General features: G+C 36.8%; 2 protein-coding genes across 4 annotated transcripts in view; both read right to left on the reverse strand.

Moving 5' to 3' along the window:
• Positions 1-560: 560 nt before the first annotated feature.
• Positions 561-13,443, reverse strand: marveld2a (MARVEL domain containing 2a). Of its 3 annotated transcripts, none has more exons than XM_054612317.1 (9): positions 13,352-13,443; positions 10,677-10,733; positions 8,503-9,471; positions 7,465-7,685; positions 6,617-6,652; positions 6,330-6,493; positions 4,836-5,007; positions 3,542-3,592; positions 562-2,484 (listed from the first exon to the last, which is right to left on the reverse strand). In XM_054612317.1, the coding sequence occupies exons 3-9, from the start codon at positions 9,452-9,454 to the stop codon at positions 2,365-2,367; spliced, it is 1,716 nt and encodes a 571-aa protein (XP_054468292.1). In that variant the 5' UTR covers positions 9,455-9,471; positions 10,677-10,733; positions 13,352-13,443; the 3' UTR covers positions 562-2,364. The 3 variants fall into 3 exon arrangements, with proteins under 3 accessions (XP_054468293.1, XP_054468292.1, XP_054468291.1); XM_054612316.1 differs by having other exon boundaries at positions 10,644-10,733; XM_054612318.1 differs by lacking the exon at positions 6,617-6,652 and having other exon boundaries at positions 561-2,484; positions 10,644-10,733.
• Positions 13,444-18,147: 4,704 nt separating this feature from the next.
• The window catches only part of pi4kaa (phosphatidylinositol 4-kinase, catalytic, alpha a), a 33,171-nt gene continuing 25,165 nt past the window's right edge, over positions 18,148-26,153 (reverse strand). The window contains exons 44-54 of the mRNA XM_054612303.1: positions 25,697-25,826; positions 25,525-25,595; positions 24,717-24,789; positions 23,833-24,013; positions 23,638-23,742; positions 23,119-23,244; positions 22,764-22,884; positions 22,141-22,300; positions 21,932-22,021; positions 21,665-21,748; positions 18,148-20,855 (exon numbers count right to left, since the gene is read on the reverse strand). Coding sequence (XP_054468278.1) covers positions 20,804-20,855; positions 21,665-21,748; positions 21,932-22,021; positions 22,141-22,300; positions 22,764-22,884; positions 23,119-23,244; positions 23,638-23,742; positions 23,833-24,013; positions 24,717-24,789; positions 25,525-25,595; positions 25,697-25,826 — 1,193 coding nt within the window. The 3' untranslated portion in view covers positions 18,148-20,803. The remainder of the gene's footprint in view (positions 20,856-21,664; positions 21,749-21,931; positions 22,022-22,140; positions 22,301-22,763; positions 22,885-23,118; positions 23,245-23,637; positions 23,743-23,832; positions 24,014-24,716; positions 24,790-25,524; positions 25,596-25,696; positions 25,827-26,153) is intronic.

Below are 26,153 nucleotides of genomic sequence, written 5' to 3' on the forward strand. Positions count from 1 at the left end.
AAACGATTGTTCATAATAATACAAATAATAATAATAATTCATTAAATTATTATATGAAGCCCTGAACTTTTCCTTTAACCACAAATCAATTGATAAAATAATGTAATATAGAAAAATGTATATATATTTTTATGAACACTTTTTAAAATAATAAAATAATAATCTATTATAATAATTTTATAATCTTTTTCAATCTTGGTCATAGAAGAAAAAAGAAAAATAATGATCCAGGCACTATGATCTTCTACCTTTTTAATTTATTAATTTAATTTAATTTATAAATCAACTTTATCAGCTGATAAATTATTAAACTTAAAATGCTTTTTTTCCACTTATTGGAGATCAAAGGAAAAGTAAACATTTCATATTACATTTTTTTGGTATAAATTTTACTTAATATATATTTATATACAGTTGTTTTTTACTTTGACTTTATTAGTTCCATACTTTAGGAGATAAAATAAAGTCAATAAGTCATTGAAAAAGAAGAGACGCACCCAGGTATCCTTTATCAAACCTCACTACTTCATGTGTCATATCATGTGAATGTTATTATATTTAATTAATTACTGAGTTAAGGGCGGCAACTAACAAATCTTTTTATTACCAGTTAATTGAGTTATTTACTCAACTAATTGATGGTTTGGTCCATACATTTTTTTCAATAGCTTGTTTTGTACCAACAAACGTCCAAAACACAGTTTAAACATCATAAAAGACAAAGAAAAGCAACAAATCTTCACATTTGAAAGACTGGAGATGAGAATTTTCGACATTTTTCTTGAAAAACGATTCAAACAAGTGACCTGAATTTTATTATTTATGTTTCGTTTATCTTTTTTCAAAGGTTTTTCTTCATTCCCTTTTTCCAGTAAAATAAACTTTGTCTGCTGATCAAATAAGAGGAAACCACAAACCATCAGTGCAGAAGCAAAACTGTATTCTGTAGACAGAAAGCACCAAATAATCACTTTAAATTATGAAACAATAAGGACATTTACAGCAACAAGTACAAGTACTTGATGACATGAGGAAAACACAGACTTTCATGATATCATTTCCTGGCAATCACGAGGTCCAACGTTTACACAGTATAAAGAAGATTAAACGGATATTTAGGCACTTAAGTGACTTTAAAAGTACAAAATGTTTAATCTGTGTGAAATGGTAGAACAGTGTCACAACATTTAAAGTTATAAAATAAGACATGAATATTTCCAGATTGAGACAAACAGTTTAAAAAAAAGACACAGTGTGCAATTAAAACAATTAGTTCAGTAAACCAACTAAATGCAGATTATTTGGGACAAGCAGCGTTTTTGATTTGTGAAATTTACATCACAGCGAAGGTAAACAGTGTAAGAAACAATGCAGCGACTTATATTGTTATAGTTAGGCTTTTTTCACGGCATAATGCATGCAAACATTCACATCGGATACCAGTGTCATTTATGAGTTTAAGCAGTGAGCATCGGCTACAATCACAGTCACAGTATCACACACACACATATATATATATATATATATATATATATATATAAACACAGTTATTTGCATATTCAGACCATTTTAAAAAGAAATAGTGTGACATTTTGGGGGAAAACAGTTATTTGCTTTCAGCTGTAGTGTTAGATGAGAGGATTTTTAGTTCTCTAAAATCATTTAAGTATAATTTAAACAGCCAGGAGACAGTTAGCTTAGCATAAAGACTGGAAACGGGTGGAAACAGCTAGCCTGGCTCCGTCCAAACTGCCAACAGAAACTTTAAAGCTTGTTAATTAAGTAAAAAATGTAAATTTTCTGTTTTGTTGCAGATTATTTGATGAGCTATCTCTATTTCTAAGAAAATAGTCCTCCACATAACTCCTCTTTGAGTATCAATCCTTAAGATTTCAGTCCTGGTTGATTTAGAATTTCTATTTCAGTGAAAACAATTGAATTGTTCTCAGAGATCTTTATTCTGGGGTCTTTGATTGTAAAATTAAAAAAAAGTAAATATCAGATCAGTCACTAAAACACCATTGTGTTAACTTCTTCAGCAACAGATTTTTTTTAAATGAAAATCTTTAAAAAGTCTAAATGTGATTTTTTTTTTACACTTGATCAGGACGTAACAAGTACATTTCTAATATTTAGAGTTGTTGTTCTCCTAACAGAGCAAAGCTAGCTTTTTCCCTCCGCTTCCAGTCTTTGTGCTAAGCTAAGCTAACGAGTAGAAACGATTTTCTTATCCGATTCTCCACCAGAAAAACGATCAATAGATGGATGTATGGATTTAAAAGAGCTCCTGTTTACTCTCCACTTAAAATGTCTCTTCATCACCTCCAGTTGTGGTTCTGTGTTTGTGTCCAGAGGTCCAGATGTTCAGGTGAAGCCGTCGTTCCACTCCATCACTTTATCGTACTCTTGGATCTTCTGTTTGATGTGCGACAGTTTGCTCTTCAGGTACTCGCAGCGCTCCTTCTTCTCCAGGAAAGTCGGGTCCTGGTTCCATGACGCAGAAACACATGGGAATAAAAATACTGAATTATTGTCAGGCCGTTCACTTTACTACTATTATACTTAAAGTATCTCCTAACAAATACTGTGTGTGTGTGTGTGTGTGTGTGTGTGTGTGTGTGTGTGTGTGTGTGTGTGTGTGTGTGTGTGTGTGTGTGTGTGTATCACAGCCTGACAGACCTCCAATACATTTTGACTCACACATACATAGACTGTAGTTTTAACCGGCAGAAAGCCATAAACCAACCTCCATACTGACAAGGAGGGATTGTTATCATCTGTAAACTCATATCTCATATTCATGTTCTACTTTATTGCCTTTGTACAAACCCTGTAAAAAAAACTAGTCAAGTATTAAATGCATTATCAGGAAACAAAGGTTGAATATCCTGTAAACTATTTGATTTGGCTGCAAAATATTTAATCACCTCCTGTTTCTAAAGCGCCTTAAATTAATTGCTTTTTTTTAATATTCCATAGACATTTAAATAGTGTTTTTATAAGTTAGCTATTTGTGACACGGGCAGCGTCACTACGGCGAGTATAAACTAAGCTTTCTCCTTCAAACTAAAACAGTATTAAAGGAATACTTCACCGCCCAAAAAACGATTTGTATATCAACTAAACATCACGTGTGTTACCTTGAATTCTGCCTGTGTCAGACTGTTTATATGGAAGAGTTGTATAGTAATGTTTTAGTGAAGATGTGTTGTGAGGTACGTGACATCAGACTGGATAAATGAGACTGGATTAAACCAGTTGTGTGAGTTTGTAAACAGATGTTTTGAAATTGTTTCCCTGTTTTTTTTAATTTACTTCAATTCATCAAAACTTTTCTCAGTTTTGATTCTTTGAGAGAAAAAGTAATTTTTCCTCAACAATTCAAGGTGACACTGGGTGAGTAGCTGACAGGAAAATGGTCATTTTGTGGCAGAAACGATGCGTTGATGTGAATGTTAGAGGAGGTATTACTGAACATCAGCAGCTCCTCTGGAATATAAACAGGAGCAGCTGATATTCAATGGAGAAGACATGGACTCACATTTCTCTTCCTCTGGTAGTCCTGAAGGATTCTGTTAATGCGATCCACCTCCTGCAAGAAGAGAAAGACAAAGAGTCTGAATTAAACTCAGGTTGATCCATTGAAGGAGAGAAATGCAGAACGACCCTTTAACAAGAGTGAAAACCAGGTGGATGGAGCAGAGAAGGAATTTGAGGGTGGAGGGGAAGTAGAGCAGGAACAGGAAGTGCAAACAGAGGAAGTAACAAGGGACATTTTACACACAGAGATATCAGCTCTCTCATAAAATGTGACTGAAACTCAGACTCATGTTGAAGGAGAGATAACCTTTGAAATAGAAAATGCAAAAGACAAAGTACAGTCCGGTGTGCTGTCACAGGGAGGTGGTGAACTTTAAGTATTTGTTTTACACACATAAAAAAATCAGCTTCTTACTTTTTAATTTCTCTATAAAAGTGTTTGTAAAGACGGTGTTAAAAACGGACTACAAATAAACTTCCAGCACCACAATGTTTTCCAGTGAGGAGATCATCTCTGAACAGTGTTCACAATGTGCACAATGTGAAATATTGATAAATATACGTAATACATGCTGAATATTCAAATATTAAAGTGTAGTCCTGCAATTGTTTAACACACACACATAAAAACAACATCTCAGACTCTATTTTGAGGTGAATTTATATCCCAGGTTAGATCTACAATCTAATTCCCATAATGCAAATAAATGCTGCATATTCAGGTATTAAAGGGTATTTCTGCAATTGTTACACACACACACACACACACACACACACACACACACACACACACACACACACACACACACACACACAGCTTCAACTTTTAGGGAGAAATAGCACACAAGCAACACAAAAAATACTAGCTCCTACAATTCCCATAATGCAAAGGAGTGCTGCATATTCAGGTATAAAAGGGTACATTTGCAATTTCTAAAAGACACACACAGGAGAATTCAGCCTTTACTCTGAGGAGAATATAAATCCCTAACTTGGGTCAAGCCACGTAAATGCTAGATCCTACAACTCCCATAATGCAACACAACTGCAACATCAATTAACCCTCTGTACCTGGTGAATACATACTCCTTTAAACTCGTTAAGTGATGAGTAAAGCCGTTAACTGTACCTTTAAATAGTAAGTAAACACATGAAAAGCAAAAGGCTCAAAAAGTTCAGAAAAATTTAAAAAATATATATACATTATGAAAATGATATTTAGAGGCTTTTATACAGCTGTATTCAGAGGATAAAGAGTACAGACAGAAACAGAAGAGAGAAGTGCATTTCATCACCATCTGGCTGGACGGATTCTGAGGCAGACTGTGCATCATGGCGTCCATCTCATCAAACTTCTTGAGGGTCACCTGCACCTCCGAGTGGAGCTCTTTGTACTCCGAGTACTGGTCGTTGAACACGGCTCGGTACTGGTCCCGCTCCTCGTCGGACCGGATGGTCGGGTACTTCCTGCAGGACGGAGAGGAACACTTCAGCCACACGGGGAGAGTAAACGCTGCTGCATGTTTGTTAGGCCACACGGAAACGGTTGTTCGATATCTTTTACAGCAGCAGCAGACATGGTGATAACATATTATAATGGATTCATTCACATATGCAGAATTTCCACTGCATTCTGCTCCACTCGACGCAAATTTGATACCAGGTGCTTCTCTAAACTTCTTATTTAACTGCTTGTTCAACGCCGGTTGCTCCATCCAGAATCCTCCAGTGGAAACGCTGCTCTTCTTCACAACCTGGTTTTTTGAGGGCTACCATTTTAAAGAATCTGGGTCAAGTGAATTAAAAACAATGTGGTGACTATTGGCGGTTTAATGTTGGGTTTCTGCAGGATTTCCCGTGTCCCCATGGATACATACATTTTTCTGCAACAATTTTGATAAACGATTTATTGTCTGTGACAACTACTCTCTGGTTCCTGCTCCTCAAATGTAAATACCTGTTGGTTTTCTTTGGGTGCTTTCACATTTAACTTGCTGTTTAATCCAGTAAAAACAAACTCAGGTTGGTTTACTGGTTCGGTTCAGCTCGTTTAAACTGAGGTGAAAGCTTTAATTGAAACCGTACTGCAGGCTGGACAGCTGGACGGAGACCGGGCTAAAGGGAGGATCTTGTTTCACTTTGAGGTCGTTTTTGAGGTGTGAAAGCAAACTGACCAACCACAGGATTGTGTGATCGGTAGATCATGAAGAGATGCTTTTATAGGCAATGTAAATGTTAATGCAAATCATTTGGTAACCATGGTTACGTCTGTGCACATCAGCAAGTGCAGGGATTTTCAAAAAGCAGTTAATACTACTTTGTCATTTCCTATTTAAGAGGTTTTTTTTAACTAAACTAAACTTCCAAACTTTTTTTAAAATCAAACCATTAATTTAGAAAAAACAATCGCTTGATTCATCGGTAATAAAAAATAATAATTAGCTGCATTGTTACTGTACAGTGTATCTACTTCACTGCACAGTAGGGATGCTCCAACGAAACCCGCTGAAGGTAACGTTAGAGATACCATACGGAGTCTGATTATAAGCATAAGATAATAAATTAAAGCTAATCACTTATGTATTTAAATGATTTTGGAAGTTCTTGTATTGCTGCTCAAGAAAGACTATATGTTAACATACAAGAATAATAAAGAAATGTTGATCCCCCCCCCCACAATTAAAAAAAAGAAAAGAACCGATAACAGTATCGATAAGAGTACTAGTATCGATAAAGCCCTAACGATACTCATCCCTATACAGCGTATCGTGTCTTTGAGCAGCTCTTACCCGATGTAGTCTGGTACAATAACAGGTTTTGGAATGTGTCCTGATGGAATGGCTCCCTGTAGAATGTGCAGTGGAACAGCTTTTGGAGCAGATTTGATGGGAACCACCGAGGAGCCTTCGACCTGCACCGGAGATCTGTGTATCGGAGCTGAAACCGGAGCCACCTGCAGAAAAAACAGACAAACTGTCAATATATCCTTCTGATTGAGCTATGAATAAAAAGAGGGGTGACTTTAAAACTCTCTCTTTCTCTTTTCATCTTTCTCTACACTGAACAGAATGCTCACCAATGATTGTGCAACTCGCGTGTCCGAGGGATACATCTGTGTAAGCAAAACATAAAACCATATAATCCCATTAACATGCAACTAATTACAGGAATCATTTTGACATTTTGCAAAAATTTCAAGTAGAGAGTCAGACAAGGAGATCAATGCCACTCTCTCATATCTGTACGTTAAATATGAAGCTAAAGCCGGGAGATGGTTAGCTTAGCTTAGCATAAAGACTGGAAACAGGGGGAAACAGCTAGCCTGGCTCTGCCCAAAAGAAAAGTCCACAACATCTGGTCTTTACACTTTTTTTGATTAAACAAACAAGATATATTCTGTGATCTTTAGAAGTGCTGGTAGACGGATCTGTTTTTGTTTGCTAAATTATTCAACGAGCTAACGTTATTAGCATCTTACCTTAACAAAGTATTTTCGTTTATCTTTGTTGGATTTAGCTGTGACTGAGAACTTAGCTTACCATCTCCTGGTTTCAGCTTCCTATTTATCCCACAAACACAAGAGTGGTATCAATCTTCTCATCTAACTCTGAGCAAGAAAGCAAATCACAGTTCCCAAAATGTTGGACGACTCCTTTAAGATACCAAAATAGAAACAAACAAGACATCAACAGGAGTTGGACTGTGGGAATCTCAGACACTATGTGCATGTTTTGCCCTCCGGCAGCACACAGGTAGAACTCCCAGACTGCACCTACTCATTCCTGCAAAGCTGGAAGTCTCTTTGCAAATTCTGTGGTTTGCTGTTGCGTTGCAGTCTGTGTGTACTAACATGCCTTTAGTCATCACAGTGATAGATGGCGTTGGAATAATCCTTTCCCCTCAAAACAAAAGCAGAGCTCTCACCTCGTGGCCGTGCTTCTCCCGGTATCTGCGTGCAGCTTCGTGCCTCCACAGCTTGAGACACACGGCGGCTCCGATCAGATACACCACCAGAGTGACGAACAGGAAGATGATGGCGGCGATCTGGCCCGCCTCCGTTCTGCAGAACGCCCCGTTGATGCCATTGTTGAAGACCGGGTATGAGCAGAGGCCTCCGCGGGTCGTGTCTCTGACGTAGACGATGCCTGGAAAACAAAAAGTAAACATAATAGAATAGATTTCTTACTTTTCTCGAGTGTTGTCTAGCAGTACAGAGTGTTGTTCGTCCTGGTTTTCAGATTTCTGCAAAAAAACAGCAGCATTTTTTTTCTAGCAGTGGTGTAAGAAGTACTCAGATTCTTTACTTTAGTTAAAATACCACAGTGCAACAACGCTTGTTGCTGTAGGTGCAATAAAACATTCCCGAGTAAAAAAAGACAATACTTTATCAATCTGTGAACATGTAAACAAAAGTGAAACCTAATTCAATCTGCCACTGCTGCTATGTTTACACAAGCACAGCAGGGATAATGGGACAAAAGCTGAACAAAGCAGCCAGGAGGACAGGAGGACAGAGGAAAGGAGGAGAGGACAGGAGGACAGAGGAAAGGAGGAGAGGACAGAGGGAAGGAGGGAAGGACAGAGGAAAGGAGGAGGGACAGAGGAAAGGAGGAGGACAGAGGAGGAGAGAAAGGAGGAGAGAGGACAGAGGAAAGGAGGACAGAGGAAAGGAGGAGAGAGGACAGAGGAAAGGAGGAGACAGAGGAAAGGAGGACAGAGGAAAGGAGGAGAGAGGACAGAGGAAAGGAGGAGAGAGGACAGAGGAAAGGAGGAGAGGACAGGAGGACAGAGGAAAGGAGGAGAGAGGACAGAGGAAAGGAGGAGAGAGGACATGAGGACAGAGACCACTAAACCTTACACACTGTACCTTTAATCTAAATCTGATGTAAAACAGTTTAATATTGTAAACGTGTCCCTTAAAATTAAAATGAAACCAGAACAAACAAAGGATAATAAACCTACCCGCTGCCATGAAGAGCACAGCCAGCGCCAGGTTTATGGTGAACTCCGTCAGAGGCCACCAGGACGAGTCCAGCAGGATGGTCCGGTAGTACATGGTCATCCCCAGCACCAGAACTATCACAGTCACCAGCCAGGCCAGCCCTGCCACCACCAACACGAACGGCGTCTTGGGGCCCGAGTAGTAGGACCCGCCTGTGATGCCACCATACGCGCTTCCGGCGTACCCTCCTCCGGGAGACGAGTACCCGAACATGTTGAACCACTCGTTGTCTTTGTGGATGTAAGCGCAGACGCAGGCGAACACGGCGGCCCCCAGCAGGAGCTCCACGCATCCCAGAATCCTCAGCAGCCCGGCCCAGGACTTCATGTAGCCGTACCGCAGATGGTACTCCTCCACCCGCTCGCTGTAGGTCAGACCTGTGTGGTGGGTGCGACCCGACTCGGACTCGTGGACATCCCGTAGCTCCAGGAGCTCCTTGCGCGAGTTGTAGCTGCTGCCTGAGCCGCCATACGGATCCCGGTACGACCCTGGAATGGAGGGGGACTGTGGTGGTGAGCAGCGCACCCCGTCACTGCTGCTGTTGTTGTTGTTCTTACACGAGTCGTCCAGCATGGAGCTGGGGTGGTCACTGCCGCGGTTGCTCCCTCTGAAGAAGTTCTTCCAGGAGTCGGGGATGAAACGGTGGACCGGTTTGATGTCCAGAGCCGGGTCGTGGTCCGGGTCCACGTCGCCCTCGCTGCCACTGGGGTCGAACTCGGGGCCAACGGGAGGCTGGTCCGGCAGAGGCGGCGGAGGGAGGGGGTCGGCGCTCCGGGCGAGGGGAGCCGCTCTCGGGTCTCTCAGCAGGTCGTAGGAGTCTGATCGGGGCAACGAGCCCAGGGGCACCTGGTCGTAGAACGGCGACTGGCGGACGCGCTCAGTGCGTCCGTAAAAGCCTCCTCCATTGGACATGAGGATGGTGATGGTCCCTGAGAGAACACACACATTTATTCATTCAGGGTTGTTTAAATGTCTTCCAATTCCAGCTGCAAGTCATTATTTCTCTTTCAGCTGAAACAATTAGCTGATCGACAACTATTTTGATAAATAATTCATTATTTAAGGAATTTTTCAAGCGGAAAGGCCAAACATTTGATGCTTCCAGGTAGTCAAATATGAGGATTTGCTGCTTTTAAACATTGTAAAGTAAGAGACAGGTAGAGACGCCGTATACGTCTCTGGTGTCGACCTGTCAATCAGTGTGTAGCCCCGCCCTAAAGCATCCCCTGCTTTATGGTCTGTTTGACTCTAAATGGAGCATCATTTACTAAATGAACATCATGCTGTATTGAAGAAGACTTGAAACTAGAGATTGAGACCATAAACTCATGTTTACAATGTTTACTGAGGGAATAAATCAAGAGAGAAGTAGAGTCATTTTCTCATAGACTTCTATACAACCAGAGGAGTCGCCCCCTGGTGGACAGGAGAGAGAATGCAGCTTTAAGACATTTCCTCATTGGCTTCACTTAACAGGACCGGAAGTTGCGGCCTGTGACATCTTCAAATGTCTTGTTTTATCCAACCAACAGTCCAAAACTCAAAGTTACCTAATTTACTATCATAGAAGACAAAGAAAAGCAGCAAATCCTCACAAACTATAATCATTTATCGATTAATAAAAGTGTTGCCAGTTCCATATGTTTATGTCAATCAATTAATTGTTTAAGCTCTCAACAATTAAAATCATAAACAGAACCAGGAAGACAACAAAAGAGGAAATGTGAAACAGGAAGAAGTCAGAAGATTAAAACGAGTCCCAAAGTGATGAGAAATTCAAATGAGACATTTAAGAGTATCATTCATGGAACGTTTGTTTACTCCACACACCGAAACACATAAACCACAAGTACCCAGAGAAAAAAGATGTTGTCCCATCATCCTCCATGCAAGCTGCGTCAAGAATGCATTTTTGTGCTGCAACCAAATACGTAGCACTGTTGTTGTTGTTGTAGTAATAATACTGTTCATGTGTCGTATCCATTAAACTAAACTTACCAGTAGCACAGAAATACATTCTTGACAACCAATCAGCCCTCAAAAGCCCATTTCTTTAATGATCCTGAGAAGTTAAAAAAGAGTATGAACTGTGCTTGTATACCTCTTTCACACGCAGTCACTCAACACGACTTACATTGGCCTGCCGGTCAGAATGCAAACCTGGTATGAACTCACAGTGCAGAGGATTCACCTGTGAACACACACAGAGACGTGAAGGTCTGAGATGTGATCAGATCACAACTTCTAAAAGAGACATCTTCATAGTTTGTTTTGTCAGACAAACAGTTATAATAAAAACATAAACATGAAGCTGAAACAAAGAATGTTTCACTAAATCAATTATCATTGTTGTTGACTATAGAAGACATAAGAGAAAATGAATTGGCAACAATTTTGATTATTTTTTGTTCCTTTTCAAGCAAAATTGTATCGGTTCCAGCTTCACAAATGTAAAGATTTGCAGCTTTTCCTTCGAAAAATGTCAATAATGTCAATGTAGTAGTAATCATTTTGAGGTTTGGACTACACAACATTGTTAAGGTGGCTCTTGAATAATTTTGCTGCCCTTTCTCACTATTTTTACAAACTAAACAATCAATAGATTAATGGAGAAAATAATCAGCATATAAATCCATAATGACAATTATCATTAGTTAATAGTTCAAAATGATTTCCAGCTCAAATACTGCTTTTACATTAATGCACAAGTAATAATACTATAAAGAATATAAAAGAGTAAAACACTCGCAGGACACTTTAACTTTAAATACTTAATGTATATTTTTTTGTATTTCATAATTAACTATTCAATGCAGTGTTCTTACAGTGTATATTTGAATACTTCCTCCTCCACTAATGGTTTCACAGAATCTGTGCTTCAGCAACACTTCCGATTTATGAAGTTTATAAAATAAGCTCCACCTTAACAAGCTGCGTAAAGTACAGTACTACTCATAAAAGCATCATGTAGTAAAACACTGACAGGGATCATTTTACTGCACAATGACAACTTTTACTTATCATACTTTAAGTACAGTTTCCTTCTAGCATACTTTTGCTTAATTAACGTTTTTAATGCAGTATTTTTACCTGTAGCAGAGTGTTTTTACAGAGTGGTATTAGTACTATATACTTAATGGTAAAGTACAGTATTACTCCAAAAAACATAATATAATTAAATACTGACAGGGAACACTTTACTGCACAGAGAGTACTTTTACTTTGCATGCATACATTTACCTGATTAAATAAGGTTTTCAATGCAGGACTTTTACCATTAGCAGAGTGTTTTTACAGTATGGTATTAGTACTTTTAACTTAATGTTAAAGTACAGTAATACTAATCCAAAGAACATCATTTAGTAAAACACTGACAGGGAACATTTTACTTTTACTTTGCATGCATACACTTTCCTGATTAAGTAAAGTTCTCAATGCAGGACTTTTACTTTTAACAGAGTATTTTTAAAGTATGGTATAAGTACTTTTTACTAGATGTTAAAGTACAATAATATTAATCCAAAAAAACATCATAGCGCAACACCAACAGGGAACACTTTACTGCACAGTGATATATATATTATTTTTATCAAGGTAAAGTATATTACTCCAACAAAAACCATAATATACAACACTATATTTACAAAACAAAGTATTTACTTTTACTTTGCATGCATACATTTTCCTGAATAAGTAAAGTTTTCAATGCATGACTTTAACCTGTAACATAGTATTTTTTTAAAGTGGTATTAGTACTTTTTACTTCAGTTACTGCTCTGAATACTTCCTCCTAGGATAACTATAGTACATCATCAGGTTGAGTCCTCCTGTTTTATACTACAGGAGAGTATGTCAGCTCTGCTATAACTACAGTACATGTATGTATAGACAGTATAAAGTACATATATATACACATATATATATATACATATATACATATATATATATATATATATATATATATATATATACACATATATATATATATATATATATAAATATATATATATATATATATATATATATATATATACATATATATATATATATATAAATATATATATACATATATATATATATACACATATATATATATATACATATATAATATATATATACATATATATATATACATATATATATATATATATATATATATATATATATATATATATATATATATATATATATATATATATATATACATATATATATATATATATATATATATATATATATATATATATATATATATATATATATATATATATATATATATATATATACATATATATATATATATATATATATATATATATATATATATATACATATATATATATATATATCTATATATATATATATATATATATATATATATATATATATATATATATATATATATATATATATATATATATATATATATATATATATATATATATATATATATATATAAATACTGTGTGCAGGGGAGGAGGCACAGTGACGTCACAGCGGGTTGGCTCAGCGCCAGCGGGCTCGGTCAGCTCAACGCAGTATTCTGCCTCCTTATAAAGTAGTTATTGTGTTTTAATATTTAATAAAAGTACTCCAAACTACAAGTTAAAGTCTTAAAAAAAATGTCGCAGACTGTTTTGTTTTTTTTGTTTGTTTTTTACGACAACGACGGAAAAACGTGGCCCCTTTAAGCTGCCGTAAAGCGACGTTTACTGACTTCTCCACCTTACAGAAGTTTCACAATACGGCTCCTGATCGATAGGTTTGATTATGGGATGTAGGAACAGTCCGTTAGTCCTGATCACTTACCTTGCTCGCTTCCCTTCCTGGCTGCTTCTCCTCCTCCTCCTCCTCCTCCTATTCTTCTTCTTCTTCTTCTTCTCTCATTTCAGTAACATTAAACCAACAGGTTTCCCTCTGACGCGACCACGTGACCTGCCCATCCCAGTGACGTCACTCAGACAGTGGTGGAGGGAGGGGGGGTTTACCTGTTCCAAACAACAACACCTGAAGCAGCCATGATGTGATGCACTCACTGGAGCACATGTACTCAAGTACTGCTTTGTGGTACTTGTACTTTAGTATTCACACTTTGTGTACTTTTATACTTCTATTCCACCACATCTCAGAGGAAAGTGTTGTACTTTTGTACATTACACTGTGCAATAATAGTTAAAATAGTTTTTTTCTGTCTGTAAATATAATATTTCAGTTATTGTTGTTTTTCTACTGTTTCTTATTGCTTATTTATAATACTTGTTTTTTTTATTTTCATTTTTTATTTTTATCTTGTCTTTCTTCTACTATGTCTCTTGTGTGCAAATTTCCCCGCTGTGGGACTAATAAAGGATTATCTTATCTTATCTTATCTTATCTTATCTTATATTTTACTCCGCTACATTTATCATATAAGATTTACTTCCTGTCCAGGGAAAATCTACAACATGTTGAATGTTTGCGATAAACTTTATGTGAAATTTATTCTATGTTTTAAAATAAATAAAGTTTTGTAGTTTTAAAGAACATTTTTATTGCACGTTATTGTTGAATTCAGTCTACATTGGTACATAAAAGCAATCTTATATATATATTTTTCTTATTAACAATAACAACTGTACAGTTAATATTATTATTGTTATAACTATTATTTATTTATTTATAAATATATATTTATGTATTCATTGATTTATTCATGCATTTGTATTTATTTATTTATTTTTATTTATGAATTAAATTGTTTTACTTTACTCTGTCACCTGTAACCCTACAGTGGGTTGGTGGTAGGGATGGGAATGAGGATTAAAATTTCCCAAGCAATTGAAGTCAAATATATATGTTTTGTGTCTTCTACCCTTGAGGGATACAAACTTTGAAAATCAATAAAACATATTCAATTAAAAAAAATCAAAACATACAATTAATATTATTTTTATATTTTTATACACATTAATAAGCAAGATAATAAATAAAACAAGACTCATGTGATTAAACAAGAGGACAAACCAAGAAAGCAATACAAGAGAGACAAACAAAAGTATTAAACAAATAAGTAGATATTTATACAGCTAGCTTGAATTAATTATTTCTATTTCAAAAACCTCTTTGAACACAGGATTGTATCAATACTTTTACTTTTACCACCACTGATCTCTGTGGTGAGTTTCTTGCTGAGCACTAGATGGAGCTCTGGTGTTACAGTTTAACAGGTGAGATGTGAAGGACAAAATGTGAGTCTGACAATAAAGTTTATTAGTGTACAAAAAGTCTGAACACAAAATGCTTTCTCGTCTGATTTGGACCTCAGAATCTCCCCTAAAAGGTAAACTTTAAGGTTTATTTTCGGTTTAATATGTGTTGAAGTGACAGATGTTCCTCTTCGGTTCACTCCTGATCTGTATATGTGTAATTTGATTTATTTAATTGCTTTCATGCATTTGGCAAAATATTTGACTGGTGAGACTTCTTTTACCACAGCAAACTGCCCGGCACATCATTATCCTTGATGATGAGTTTTTACATATATGTACATATATATACTCATCATATATATCCATATAAATACATACGTATATACACTAATACAAATAATTGTCGTGCATTTTTATGCATAACAATTAACAAACAAAACAGGGAATAAAGACCTTGTTCTGAAAAAGAATTCTAGTTTAAAGAACAATATGTTCTCTGCTCATGTTGGATTTGAGAATATGAGATGAACCATTAGGCTTTCTGACGATTTTAATGTTACAGAAATAGGATTTTTATTTTCCTATTGTACATCATTTCTGGCAAAATATAGTTCAAACATTAAAGACTTTGATGGCAAAAAGTTATTCCTTTGTCAGCTTGGTTTAATTATTTCATAAACAACTGACACAAATATTGATTATTGAGCTGGTTTTGGCACTAAATTCATTTGTGAAATACTATTACACCAAGAACTTAAAGGAATATACAATTTATTTGACTCATTGTGCTGGATTTGGCGGCATCTAGGGGTGAGTTTGCAGATTGCAAGCAACTGAAACTTCTCTCAAACTAAATTGCAGATTATTAGTTTCAGGTGATTAACCACCAACGAAAAAACAAACTTATTAATATAATATCCCATTTCTGACAAAAGATCCCCCTAAATGCTGCACGCTGGCCCTTTAAGAGTCCACCTTTACATTCAGGAGTTCCTCCAAACTCCAGCCAGTTAGGATGTTTTGTGAATTTGTCTCCAGGGGCCCCGGGGCCTCTATCGCTCAATGACTATAAAAAGGAGACGTCGGGGTCCTTTGTGCATAAATTAAAGGTTCACTTCCACCCCCATCTTTGCTTTTGTGTTACTGGAATACATTTTCTTTCATTAATGGATGTCTTGTTCGATTCACAAAACTAGAAAGTAAAAGTTTTCAGATTTTTTCCTTCTTCTTTCATTAATTGATTGTAGATTATTAAACTTTAAACATGTTTTTTGGGTTATTAATTTCTAATTATCTCAACCAGTAATGTTCCAATGCCGCCCACCATCAAACATGTGACGGCCCCCCCTTTGGTGTGAAGTGACTCAGAGCCCCGTCTGTCGTGTCACAGAGGTCAGAGGTCAACTCAACCAGCTGCATTCCCATCAAACTCTTCCTTTCTTTGTTTGTTTGTCTGCTTTTCTAGCCGTCATGGAGCAGTTTGAAGGCTGACTTTGAGTAATTCTGTCGCTGATTTATTGTAACGAAACATGTTTGTTTTTGTTTTTTCTGATCCAATAAAAGATTTATACGTATTCATTCTTTATCCTTTTCATTACTAACAAAAGCCTATTACTATTTTCGTTGGTTATTACATACTGCATGTATAATTCAAGGTTTCAAAGATCATTTATTGTCATTATGTTACACAGGGCAGACAATGAAATGTAGTTGTAGCCTGTTTGTAACATAATAAACACATGACAAAACAAAACATTGCATTTCTGAATTTGCATCAAAAGGAACGTAAATCGCAGCAAAAAAAGTGTTCTCTGTGCAGATAATATGGCCGACAGCTTGTCTTTAAAAATGCAACATAAGGAAAAACATTGTTCATCAACGTTGACTGTGTTTGAGCATCAAGCATCATGATGAAAAAACAGAGTCCGTCAAGTGCAGCTTGATCCTGGGTGAACGATGGATCCATGTCTCTATGTACATATGCCTCCGTTGCCATAGCATTTTATTTTTTTCTTAATGCATTTTTTATAACAACTACTGCAATATGTAATAATATAATGACAAATTTCACCAGATTATAATAAAAAATGTGTTTTATTACATAATGGAGTGAAAATGTTACATTACATTTTGTCATGTTATTACATAATGCGTTGTTATAGGCCTTCTGAAGTGTTGATGAAGAACCATATAAGACCAAAAAAGATCACAAATATCTACTTCGCTTTATTTTATAAAAGTGATAAATGATTAAAAATGATTAAAAAAAGGATAAAAATGATCAAATCAAAAAGCTCAACTAAACTGACAATAGCTTAAAACTAGGAGAGAAAAAAAGTCTCTCCACAAAATAACTGTTTTTAACAAATGCAAAATGCAAAATCTAATAAGATTTACTTCTAATAAATCCTCCTGAAAGTTCCTAACTGACACTTCCTTCTCTGTCTAATATTCAAACATTCAAACTAAACTGCAGGCTAAATATCATCTTATATGGTCAAAAAGCAAACACAGCAGCAAAATATGCAAAAAATTGTTAAAAAATCAGAATATTGGAAGTTGGAAATGAACCTACATGCAGAACTTACACACACAGGGTGATAAATGGTTGATTGTCTGATAACAGGTCAAAAAACACTTTTTTTCAGCTGAAAACCTTTATTTATTTAGGACACTGTTGTATCATAAATAACCAAATCAATTCTATTATTTGTCTTTACTGGTAGAACATTCATTCTAATGTTAAAGATCTACCATAACCAGGAATCAGCACTGTATTTATCCCGTCTATATAAAGTCTATAAGGCTTCCACATCCTTTGAACCTGCTTTTCAAAGTCTGCAGTCCTTCAACTAGAAACATTTTCTACAATGTTAAGGCAATAATAAGTAGATTAATGCTGTAGTTAGGGGTATTATTTCTAAAACACATGACAGTCATAATGGTATTATTCTGTTTGTGTTTATGTGCTCCATGAATCAGTTGTCTTGAACTCTTGAACGCTACATATTGTGTTATTAATATGCATAAGTGACCAGTTAGCTCAGAGACAAGAGAGACAACACAGAAAAAGAGACAAAAAGAAAAACAGAAGATAACAAGATTTTGACTTTTGTTGTCCTTTAGTTAAACATTTCACTTAAAACCACCAGTACAATAAAAACTAGGAAGAAAAAACACACGAAGAGAGAAGAAGAATAAAGGAGACAAGAGAGACAAGAGAAAGAAAGACAAGAAATAAGACACCATGAAAGAAACAGAGGGAAAAGAGACGACAACAAAGAAAGATAGATACAAATAAAGACTGAGAGAGACAAAGAGACAATAAATAAAAACAATAAAGTGACAAAAAAAGACAAGAGAGACAACACAGAAAGAAAAAACAATAAAGAAAGACAGAGATAACAAGACTTTGACTTTTGATGTCCTTTAATTAAACATTTCACTTAAAACCACCAGTACAAGAAAAACTAGGAAGAAAATATACATGAAGACGAGCGAGAGAGAGAGGAGAGAGAGAGACAAAGAGACAGGAAATATAAAAAGTAAAACCTGTCTGATGTTGGAACATTATCAGAAGAGCAGACGTGATCTGAAAGACTGAACACACATTTATATATTTATACACATCAGCTGACATGATTTAAAACCCAGCACATTAAAAATGGCTTTGAAAAGAGTCGAGTGCCTCGCACAAGTACTTCTGTGTACTTAAATATACTCCGACTACAGAACGACAGTAAGTCTGCAACAAAAATAAAACACTTCTCACACACGGATCGGTTGATTTGATGAACACAACACGCAAATACAGCATCAATATTCACAAATATATTGCATAAGGTTAGGTTTCTTCTTTTCTGTCAAGTATCACTACGGTCGTGTGTCTACCTGTACGGGTAGGAGAAATGGCTTTTTAACGTTTCATCATCATCTGCATCAGTCAAACCCGAGAGGTTCCATATAGCCCAGATACACAAAGAGGAATGTTCTCTAACAGGGTTAAAAAGTACTGCAAAGAGTACGCAAATATGTTCATGATACTTTTTAAATAGAGGTTAAAATATATCTGATGTAGAGCAACTCTTCCACTACAGGAACTTAAAGAGGGCAACCTGAAGATTTTCATTCATAAATAAATAAAAGTCGCTATCCATCGCATAAGTATTGCAATATTTATGTATTTTCAGTATTAAAAACTGGGTGTTTGTGGCGACATTTGTGGAAAAAGAAATTCATCACTACCATAGACTGTATATAAGAAATGGACGTAGTCATGGTGCAGTTCACATTCAGTTTGGCCGTCGCCATCTTGGTTTTATTTGCAACCAGTGAATGGAAGTCACCATCTCAGTTTAGCATGTTAGCATGCTAACATTTGCTAACTAGCCTAACTTAAAAAAACAACAAAAAGTCAGAGGATCACTAAAGTCAGTGTTTGTGGTTCATCAAAGATGTGGTTCATCCTCTGGGGAACATGAACGGTATTTCAAGACAATCCATTTAATAGCTGTTGAGATATTTCAGATTCCTGAAAAGACTCTTTCAACCACCTGGATGAAAGAAATGTTTCATCTGTTGCACCATAAAAACAACATTTTCTTTAAATTCCGACTGTTTTTCCTGATCCAGGTATCCGGAAAAAACACTGAAAACAAAGATCCATACAAACCACATTAACTAATAATAACGTTTTAAATGTTCCCAGTTATTGGGTGAGCTCTATCTACTTAAGATCAATGTTGTAGAAATTGTTTAAAATACTCTTGGAAGAAGGTCCAGAGAGAATCGTAGTATGATAAATATATATTGTGATGCTGAGCAGGATTTTGTTTTCTCAATTTGAATATTGTACAAAACGTTTTCCAGCTACCATGTTTGTTTGGATTAGGAAAAAAAGATGCAATTTAAGAAGCAATGCAGATGGTTAAAAGAGTCTGTAAAAACAGGCTTTTTTAGACCTTTAAAAAACAAAAATATATTTTTCAGAAAATGGGAAGCTTAGTTCTGTGTCTTAAATGTGATGATAAAACATGAAAAGCTAAAAGTAGAGCTGTTTTTTCCGACCAAACAGCGACATGAAACTCGCCTTTTTCAAAAGACGTAAACCCCAAAACAACCCGTTTTTTTAAACCCAGTGGAAACAAAAGACAGAACCTCAAACCAAAGCTTTTCTGCTTCTAAAAAAGTTCAGCTTCCAGGTCGTTAAGTTCCTGTAGTGGAAATAAAAAAACCTCTAAATAACTATTTTAAAGCTAAAAGCTGACATGAGAAGATTTGACATGACTGGCTTTGAGTATAAGCTTCAAGGTAGCACAGTTATTAAAAACTTCTGATTATGTTCTTCACATTTAGCTCTACAAGTTCAGCGTTAATCACAGTAAAATACCTGCGACGTTGATGTGATTCTACAGTAAATATTCTACAGTAAGTACTTAACACCAATACACTCCTAAAAACTACCGTTAAGATTAAATGCTGATTGATTCCTGCTTCGAATTCTGATCAATCTACCAGCTTGTGTTCTATTAAAACAAAAATACCGCCGTTTTATTGATAGGTTGATTAAAATTCAGATTGTTTTCATCTCTGATTTCTGGTGTATAATCTCAGTTTAAGATCATGATCAAAGGCAGGAGAAGCAGATGAAATACTTTGAGCTATAAAGTGCATAAAAGTGGATAACGGCGCCGTTACAGAACAATAACGATGATAAAACAACTTCTGGTAAATATGGCTCCTCTTATCGTCCTCTCGTTAGTGTAACAAACAACAGCATCAAGGAGAAAATACTTAAAGGGTGATTCAAATACCTCCTTTGGTAAAAGTCGTTCGTTGTTCTTTCATAATTAAAGACGTATTTTTCAAACGAAGGAGTACATTATAAAAATCTGACGACTTACAGTAATGCGGAATAAAAGTGGAGCATTTGGAATCAAAGTGCCTCGTTGTTACAGGACGGGTAGGATGCACCACCCACTGCCTGTTCAAATCATCCAAAAGAAGGTTTTGCATTGCTTCGTGTGGAGTCGTTTGGTCTTGGACGTACAGTGGAGGTCCGGTAGAAGACTTCTCAGTAGGGAATTTGGTTCTGGTAATACTGCAGCATGTCGTACGTTTTGCTCCTATTGAAAAAACAAGATCATGAAAATATGTTAGTTCATATCATGTTGCATAATTTCATGTGAGGCCCTTTCTACACGTATACAGATATTTTTTTTATGAGTTTTATGTAAGAAAACAGATATTTTAGGCGATGTCTAAGGTGTAGATTTTTAAAAACTCTGGTTACTTTGTGCCTGTGTGGACCATAGTCTGTATATAAGAAATGGTCGTAGTTCTGTGATGTCACACATTGGTTTCTGGACTAACATTTTGAAGCCTTGAGGTCGGCAATTCGGCCATCGCCATCTTGTTTTTTTGCAACCGGTGAAAAGTGACCATATTTGGACTGACGTAGAGATGCCGTATACGTCTCTGGTGTCGACCTGTCAATCAGTGTGTAGCCCCGCCCCCTAAAGCATCCCCTGCTTTATGGTGTGTTTGACTCTAAATGGAGCATCATTTACTAAATGAACATCATGCTGTATTGAAGAAGACTTGAAACTAGAGATTGAGACCATAAACTCATGTTTACAATGTTTACTGAGGGAATAAATCAAGAGAGAAGTAGAGTCATTTTCTCATAGACTTCTATACAACCAGAGGAGTCGCCCCCTGGTGGACAGGAGAGAGAATGCAGCTTTAACACATGAAGCTTGGACTTCACTCTTCAGAACCGGATGTTCACGTGTGCCGATTGTTGCTTTGTGTAATGAGCATGAGCCTGAAACGGTAACAAAGATGGCCGACTCGACTGACAAAATATAAGTTTGAAAAAATATCTGCATTACGTGTAGACAAGGTGCCTGAGAGAGGTGGGACTTCGTCTTACCTGCTGCTGAGGAAACAGCTTTGGATGACTTTGATGATGAAAGCTGCTGCTTCTTTCTCACTCATGTGAGGATTAAACCGCCCTCTGATAAAAAAAATAAGAAAAATCCATTAATGTTTAAAATCATCACAAAAAAATTGTTCTATACACAAAAACACAGTTCCATTGTTTTTCCTCAAAAATAAACCAGGTCTGAAATATTATGTTTTAACACCTTAAACACAAAAAAACATTCACTGCAAAGCAGAATTGTCATGCTGGACTTACTTGAGGAGTTTGATGGTTTGTCCTCTGAAGCACGGCAGCCCGGTGTCCAGCATGAGGGTCACTAGAGAAACCACGGCGTCCATGTACGGTCTTCATGTTCATAGAAGAAAATAACAACAAAAATGAATGAAAGCTATCTGTGTGGATACTTGACTCACAAAGAACGTGGAGGACAAACAATGGAGAAACCTCCTGCAGACTTTTCTTACCGTACAGCCAGATATCCTCTGACGCACATCTCCATGAACCACTTGAAAGGCGTGGCCTCCATCTTTCCTCCCATGATCATCACCATCTCGTCCGTCAGCTTGATGTCCGGCTCCCAGCCCAGGTTTCCTCCAGGAGAGCTCTCAAACATGAAGCCAAAGTCTGCAGAAAAGAAAGTGGGCAGGATAAGACTATTGTGTGATATCAAACATTGCGATTTATTGTGATTTATTCCTTTTTTTCAACTGCAAATTAAGCAGTTTATCCACATCGGTTTTATCTAATGTATTATCTATAATTTATCTATGGGGATTATTTGCATAAAAACACACAAATGAATAGGACATAAAATATTACATTTTTATTGATTAAAACATTTCGTCATAAGCTGCTTAGAGTTAAAGAGATCATAATTCATCTCTAAAATATTTCATACAACTGTGAAAACATCTCCTTCAAACTAATGGAAATATTCAAGTTTATCACCAACACTTCATTTTACAAGATATCATTTACTATACTATAATAATTTACTTTCATCCAATCCTCATTTTTACTGAATGGGTCTTGAACACACCACAATGTTACTAGACGGAACCTCAATATATATATATATATACCATACCTATGTGGATGAGGTGTCCCTTGCTGTCCAGCATGATGTTGCCGTTGTGTCTGTCTTTGATCTGCAGCAGGAACAGCAGCAGGCTGTAGGCGGCCATGCTGCGGATGAAGTTATACCGAGCCTGTGGAAGGAAGAAGAAGAGGAGGAAGAAGAAGACTTCAGTGAAATGGAATCTGAGGTCGAACTCATCAAAGGTCAGGAGGAAATAATCTTATATGGAAAGTCTTTTAAGTGCTTAGGCTCCGTAAGAGACAATAATTATCTTCCAGCGTAATCAATATGATGACAAACTGAACCATCACTCATTCATTAAACGTGAATTAAAGGGTGAGGCGGAATGTTTAAGTCTGCAGACCTTCTGGAAGGCGAGGGTGGATTCGTCTCCGTACTGGTTGCGGAAGTAATCGTACATCCCGAAGTCCGTCTGTCGGCCCAGTTGGTCTCTGGATTTGCAGTCTGGGATGCACTCGATCACTCCACACTGAGAGAAACAATAAATACCTGATTATGACATTTTTATTATTTGACTCTAAATGGAGCATCATTTACTAAATGAACATCATGCTGTATTGAAGAAGACTTGAAACTAGAGATTGAGACCATAAACTCATGTTTACAATGTTTACTGAGGGAATAAATCAAGAGAGAAGTAGAGTCATTTTCTCATAGACTTCTATACAACCAGAGGAGTCGCCCCCTGATGGACAGCAGAGAGAATGCAGCTTTAACACATGAAGCTTTGGTTTCACCCGCCGCCTGGTTCAGGGAGATTTTTTCTTATACAATATGAGGGTTCCATGCTGTGAGAATAATTCATTTAACTGGATAAACAGAAAACACGATCTGGAGGGAGTGATGGGACATGAAGTCTTACCCCTGGTGCGGTGGCCACCACTCTGTAGGGGAAGACAAACAGGTCCAGGCCCACCAGCTGGAAAATATTCTTAAAGAGCCCAATGATCTGCAGAGCGAGCATGTCCTGGAGAGAACAAAATAAAATAAACAAATGCAGGACGGTCACGAGAGAAGTTCCCTCCCCTGAAACGTCCCAACACAACAAGCTCCGTACCTGTCTGCAGTCGTCTCCCACTTTAAAGATGGCCGCCTGCCAGCAAATCCTGCGAGCTCCGTCCGGATTGTCCTCCCCGTCCTCCAGAGAGTCCGACGGGCAGCGGAGACCCTCCCTCTCCAGCTCGCTCACCCCGCAGCGCTTCACCTTGAACTTGGCCAGGTAGGGAGCCTTGGCGGCGCTGTGGCGACAGAACAAACCCCCAGAAGTCAACACGATAAATATGTAAGAGACAATTAATTACATGTTTGTATTGGATAAAAATGTCAATGTTGGGATGGCATATTAAATCATTTCTGCTATCATTTAACTGAGTATTACGTTTTTTGTTTAGTATCAGTATATGTTTGTTTTCTGCCATTTTTTGCCATAAAGTGTTAACTACATATTTTGTTATTTACGACAGGTAATAGTGTCGTAATTGTTCTTTTTAGTGCACAGGGAAAGGTAGGGTTGGAAAGCGTTCACGCTAATGGAAAAAGGAGCGAAACACTTCTTTTACTATGTCTCTTGTTTGCACTTTACTCTATGCTGCTGTAAGCCTGCAAATTTCCCCGCTGCGGGACTAATAAAGGATTATCTTATCTTATCTTAGTAACGTGCAGTGAAAGGGCGATAACTAATATATTTATATTTATCAATTTGGATGAAAATCACCTGCTTTCATTTTATAATGGAGCTCTAATAAACTCACGTTCAAGTTTTCCCTGGATTCTGTGAGCACATTGGGTCTTCACATAATCCCACGAAGGTTTTAAATTCATTGGAACCGGAGTCAAAACTCAGACACCTTGCAGATTAAGTGGCGTAGAAACTTGGAGCGTGCTAAACGGACACTATAATGTGCACAGATCCCTTTTTGCACTGATGTTTGAGAGTTTTACCTCTGCATGGGTGTTCCAGACTTGTAGTCGATGTCCAACACGATGGCTTCAGGGTTACTCGGCAGGTAACAGCCTAAAAAAACCAACAAGTTTAGAGACTCACTATGATGTTGCATTATTATTATTATTTTTATAGCTGCAAATATTCACAGTTCAATAACGTAGAGGTTGGTGATATCACAATACAATCAGAGACACTCTTTCACATGGAACAATCCTTCAATAAAAGAAAAAACATATTTTATCTGTGATCTCTGGATGGACAATTTAATCCAAATCACTCTGAGAAATTGAAATTAATCCTACAGGGATTTTAAACTTGTGGTTTTGTGCCAGATTCACTATTTGCATAATGAGATTGGCCTCAAGATTATGCAGTTGGCTGTGCAGGGTTTGATAAAGCGGTACTGAATTAATTAATTCATCGTTTTAACTACAGGATAACGAACACATTTTAATGTGAAACGTAAAAACACACACAAGGTTTCTCTATAAATAAAACAGCCATGTAAAAATACAGATAAGCAGCTTCATTTGATTACAATGGAAGCGCTCTGGAGAGTGTTTTGGTTATCAGTTAGACAAAATCAAGGTGTTTGTGATCCGATTAAAAGAAAAAAAATTATTTAACTGTTGTCTTTTCTCCATTTTTCTGTCTTTTGTATTTTTTTATATTTCTCAATTATTACGTTAGAGGAATAAAGTTATATATAAAGTTATATTTTTGGAATGTTTGAATCTAAAAAAAGTAATGTAATGTTTTCACTTCTAATCATCCATCCAGGCCTTCTATTGAAGAATACGTCACCTGGCTGAACTTTGATGTCGGACAGAGCTTTGAGACAGGCCCGTTTCCTCTCCTCGCCCTTTGGAACTGGCCTGGAAAATAAAAAAGATAAATCAAAAACGCCCAAAACACTCCCTTTGTCTGCTGATAATGTGTAGCGTAATGGTGTGTAGAGTCAAGGTGATGGATTTACTTGAGAATGGCGGACACGTTGGTGATCTTGTTGAAGAAGTCAAACTCTCTCTGGTAGAAGTCTTTGGCCGGACCCGACAGAGAACCCGTGATCTCCTCCACCATCTGCTCCAGCAGCTCCCCGATGTCGGCTACGCAGATCAACGAGGAGGGAATTCATAAGATTTCATCAACATCATCAACATCAAGGCCTGATGAGGGTTTATCCCAAGAGGCAGATGATATGATTACACTTTAATAGGAAAATATATCACATTAACTTGAAGCAGAGACATTTACTGATAGAAGGAAAAACATGCGTTCACCTCATTGCTACTGTAAGAGACTTCCATCATGGTTTCCAATGATTTTCAAAATATTACATCCTGGTTATTCTAAACATAAAGCTGTTTATAATCTATAGAACTGTTTAAAATTGCATTAAGCTTTTATATTTATTTGATTATCTGTAAGTATTT

The sequence above is a fragment of the Anoplopoma fimbria genome, chromosome 14, assembly GCF_027596085.1.
Source record: "Anoplopoma fimbria isolate UVic2021 breed Golden Eagle Sablefish chromosome 14, Afim_UVic_2022, whole genome shotgun sequence".
NCBI classification, from domain to species: domain Eukaryota; kingdom Metazoa; phylum Chordata; class Actinopteri; order Perciformes; family Anoplopomatidae; genus Anoplopoma; species Anoplopoma fimbria.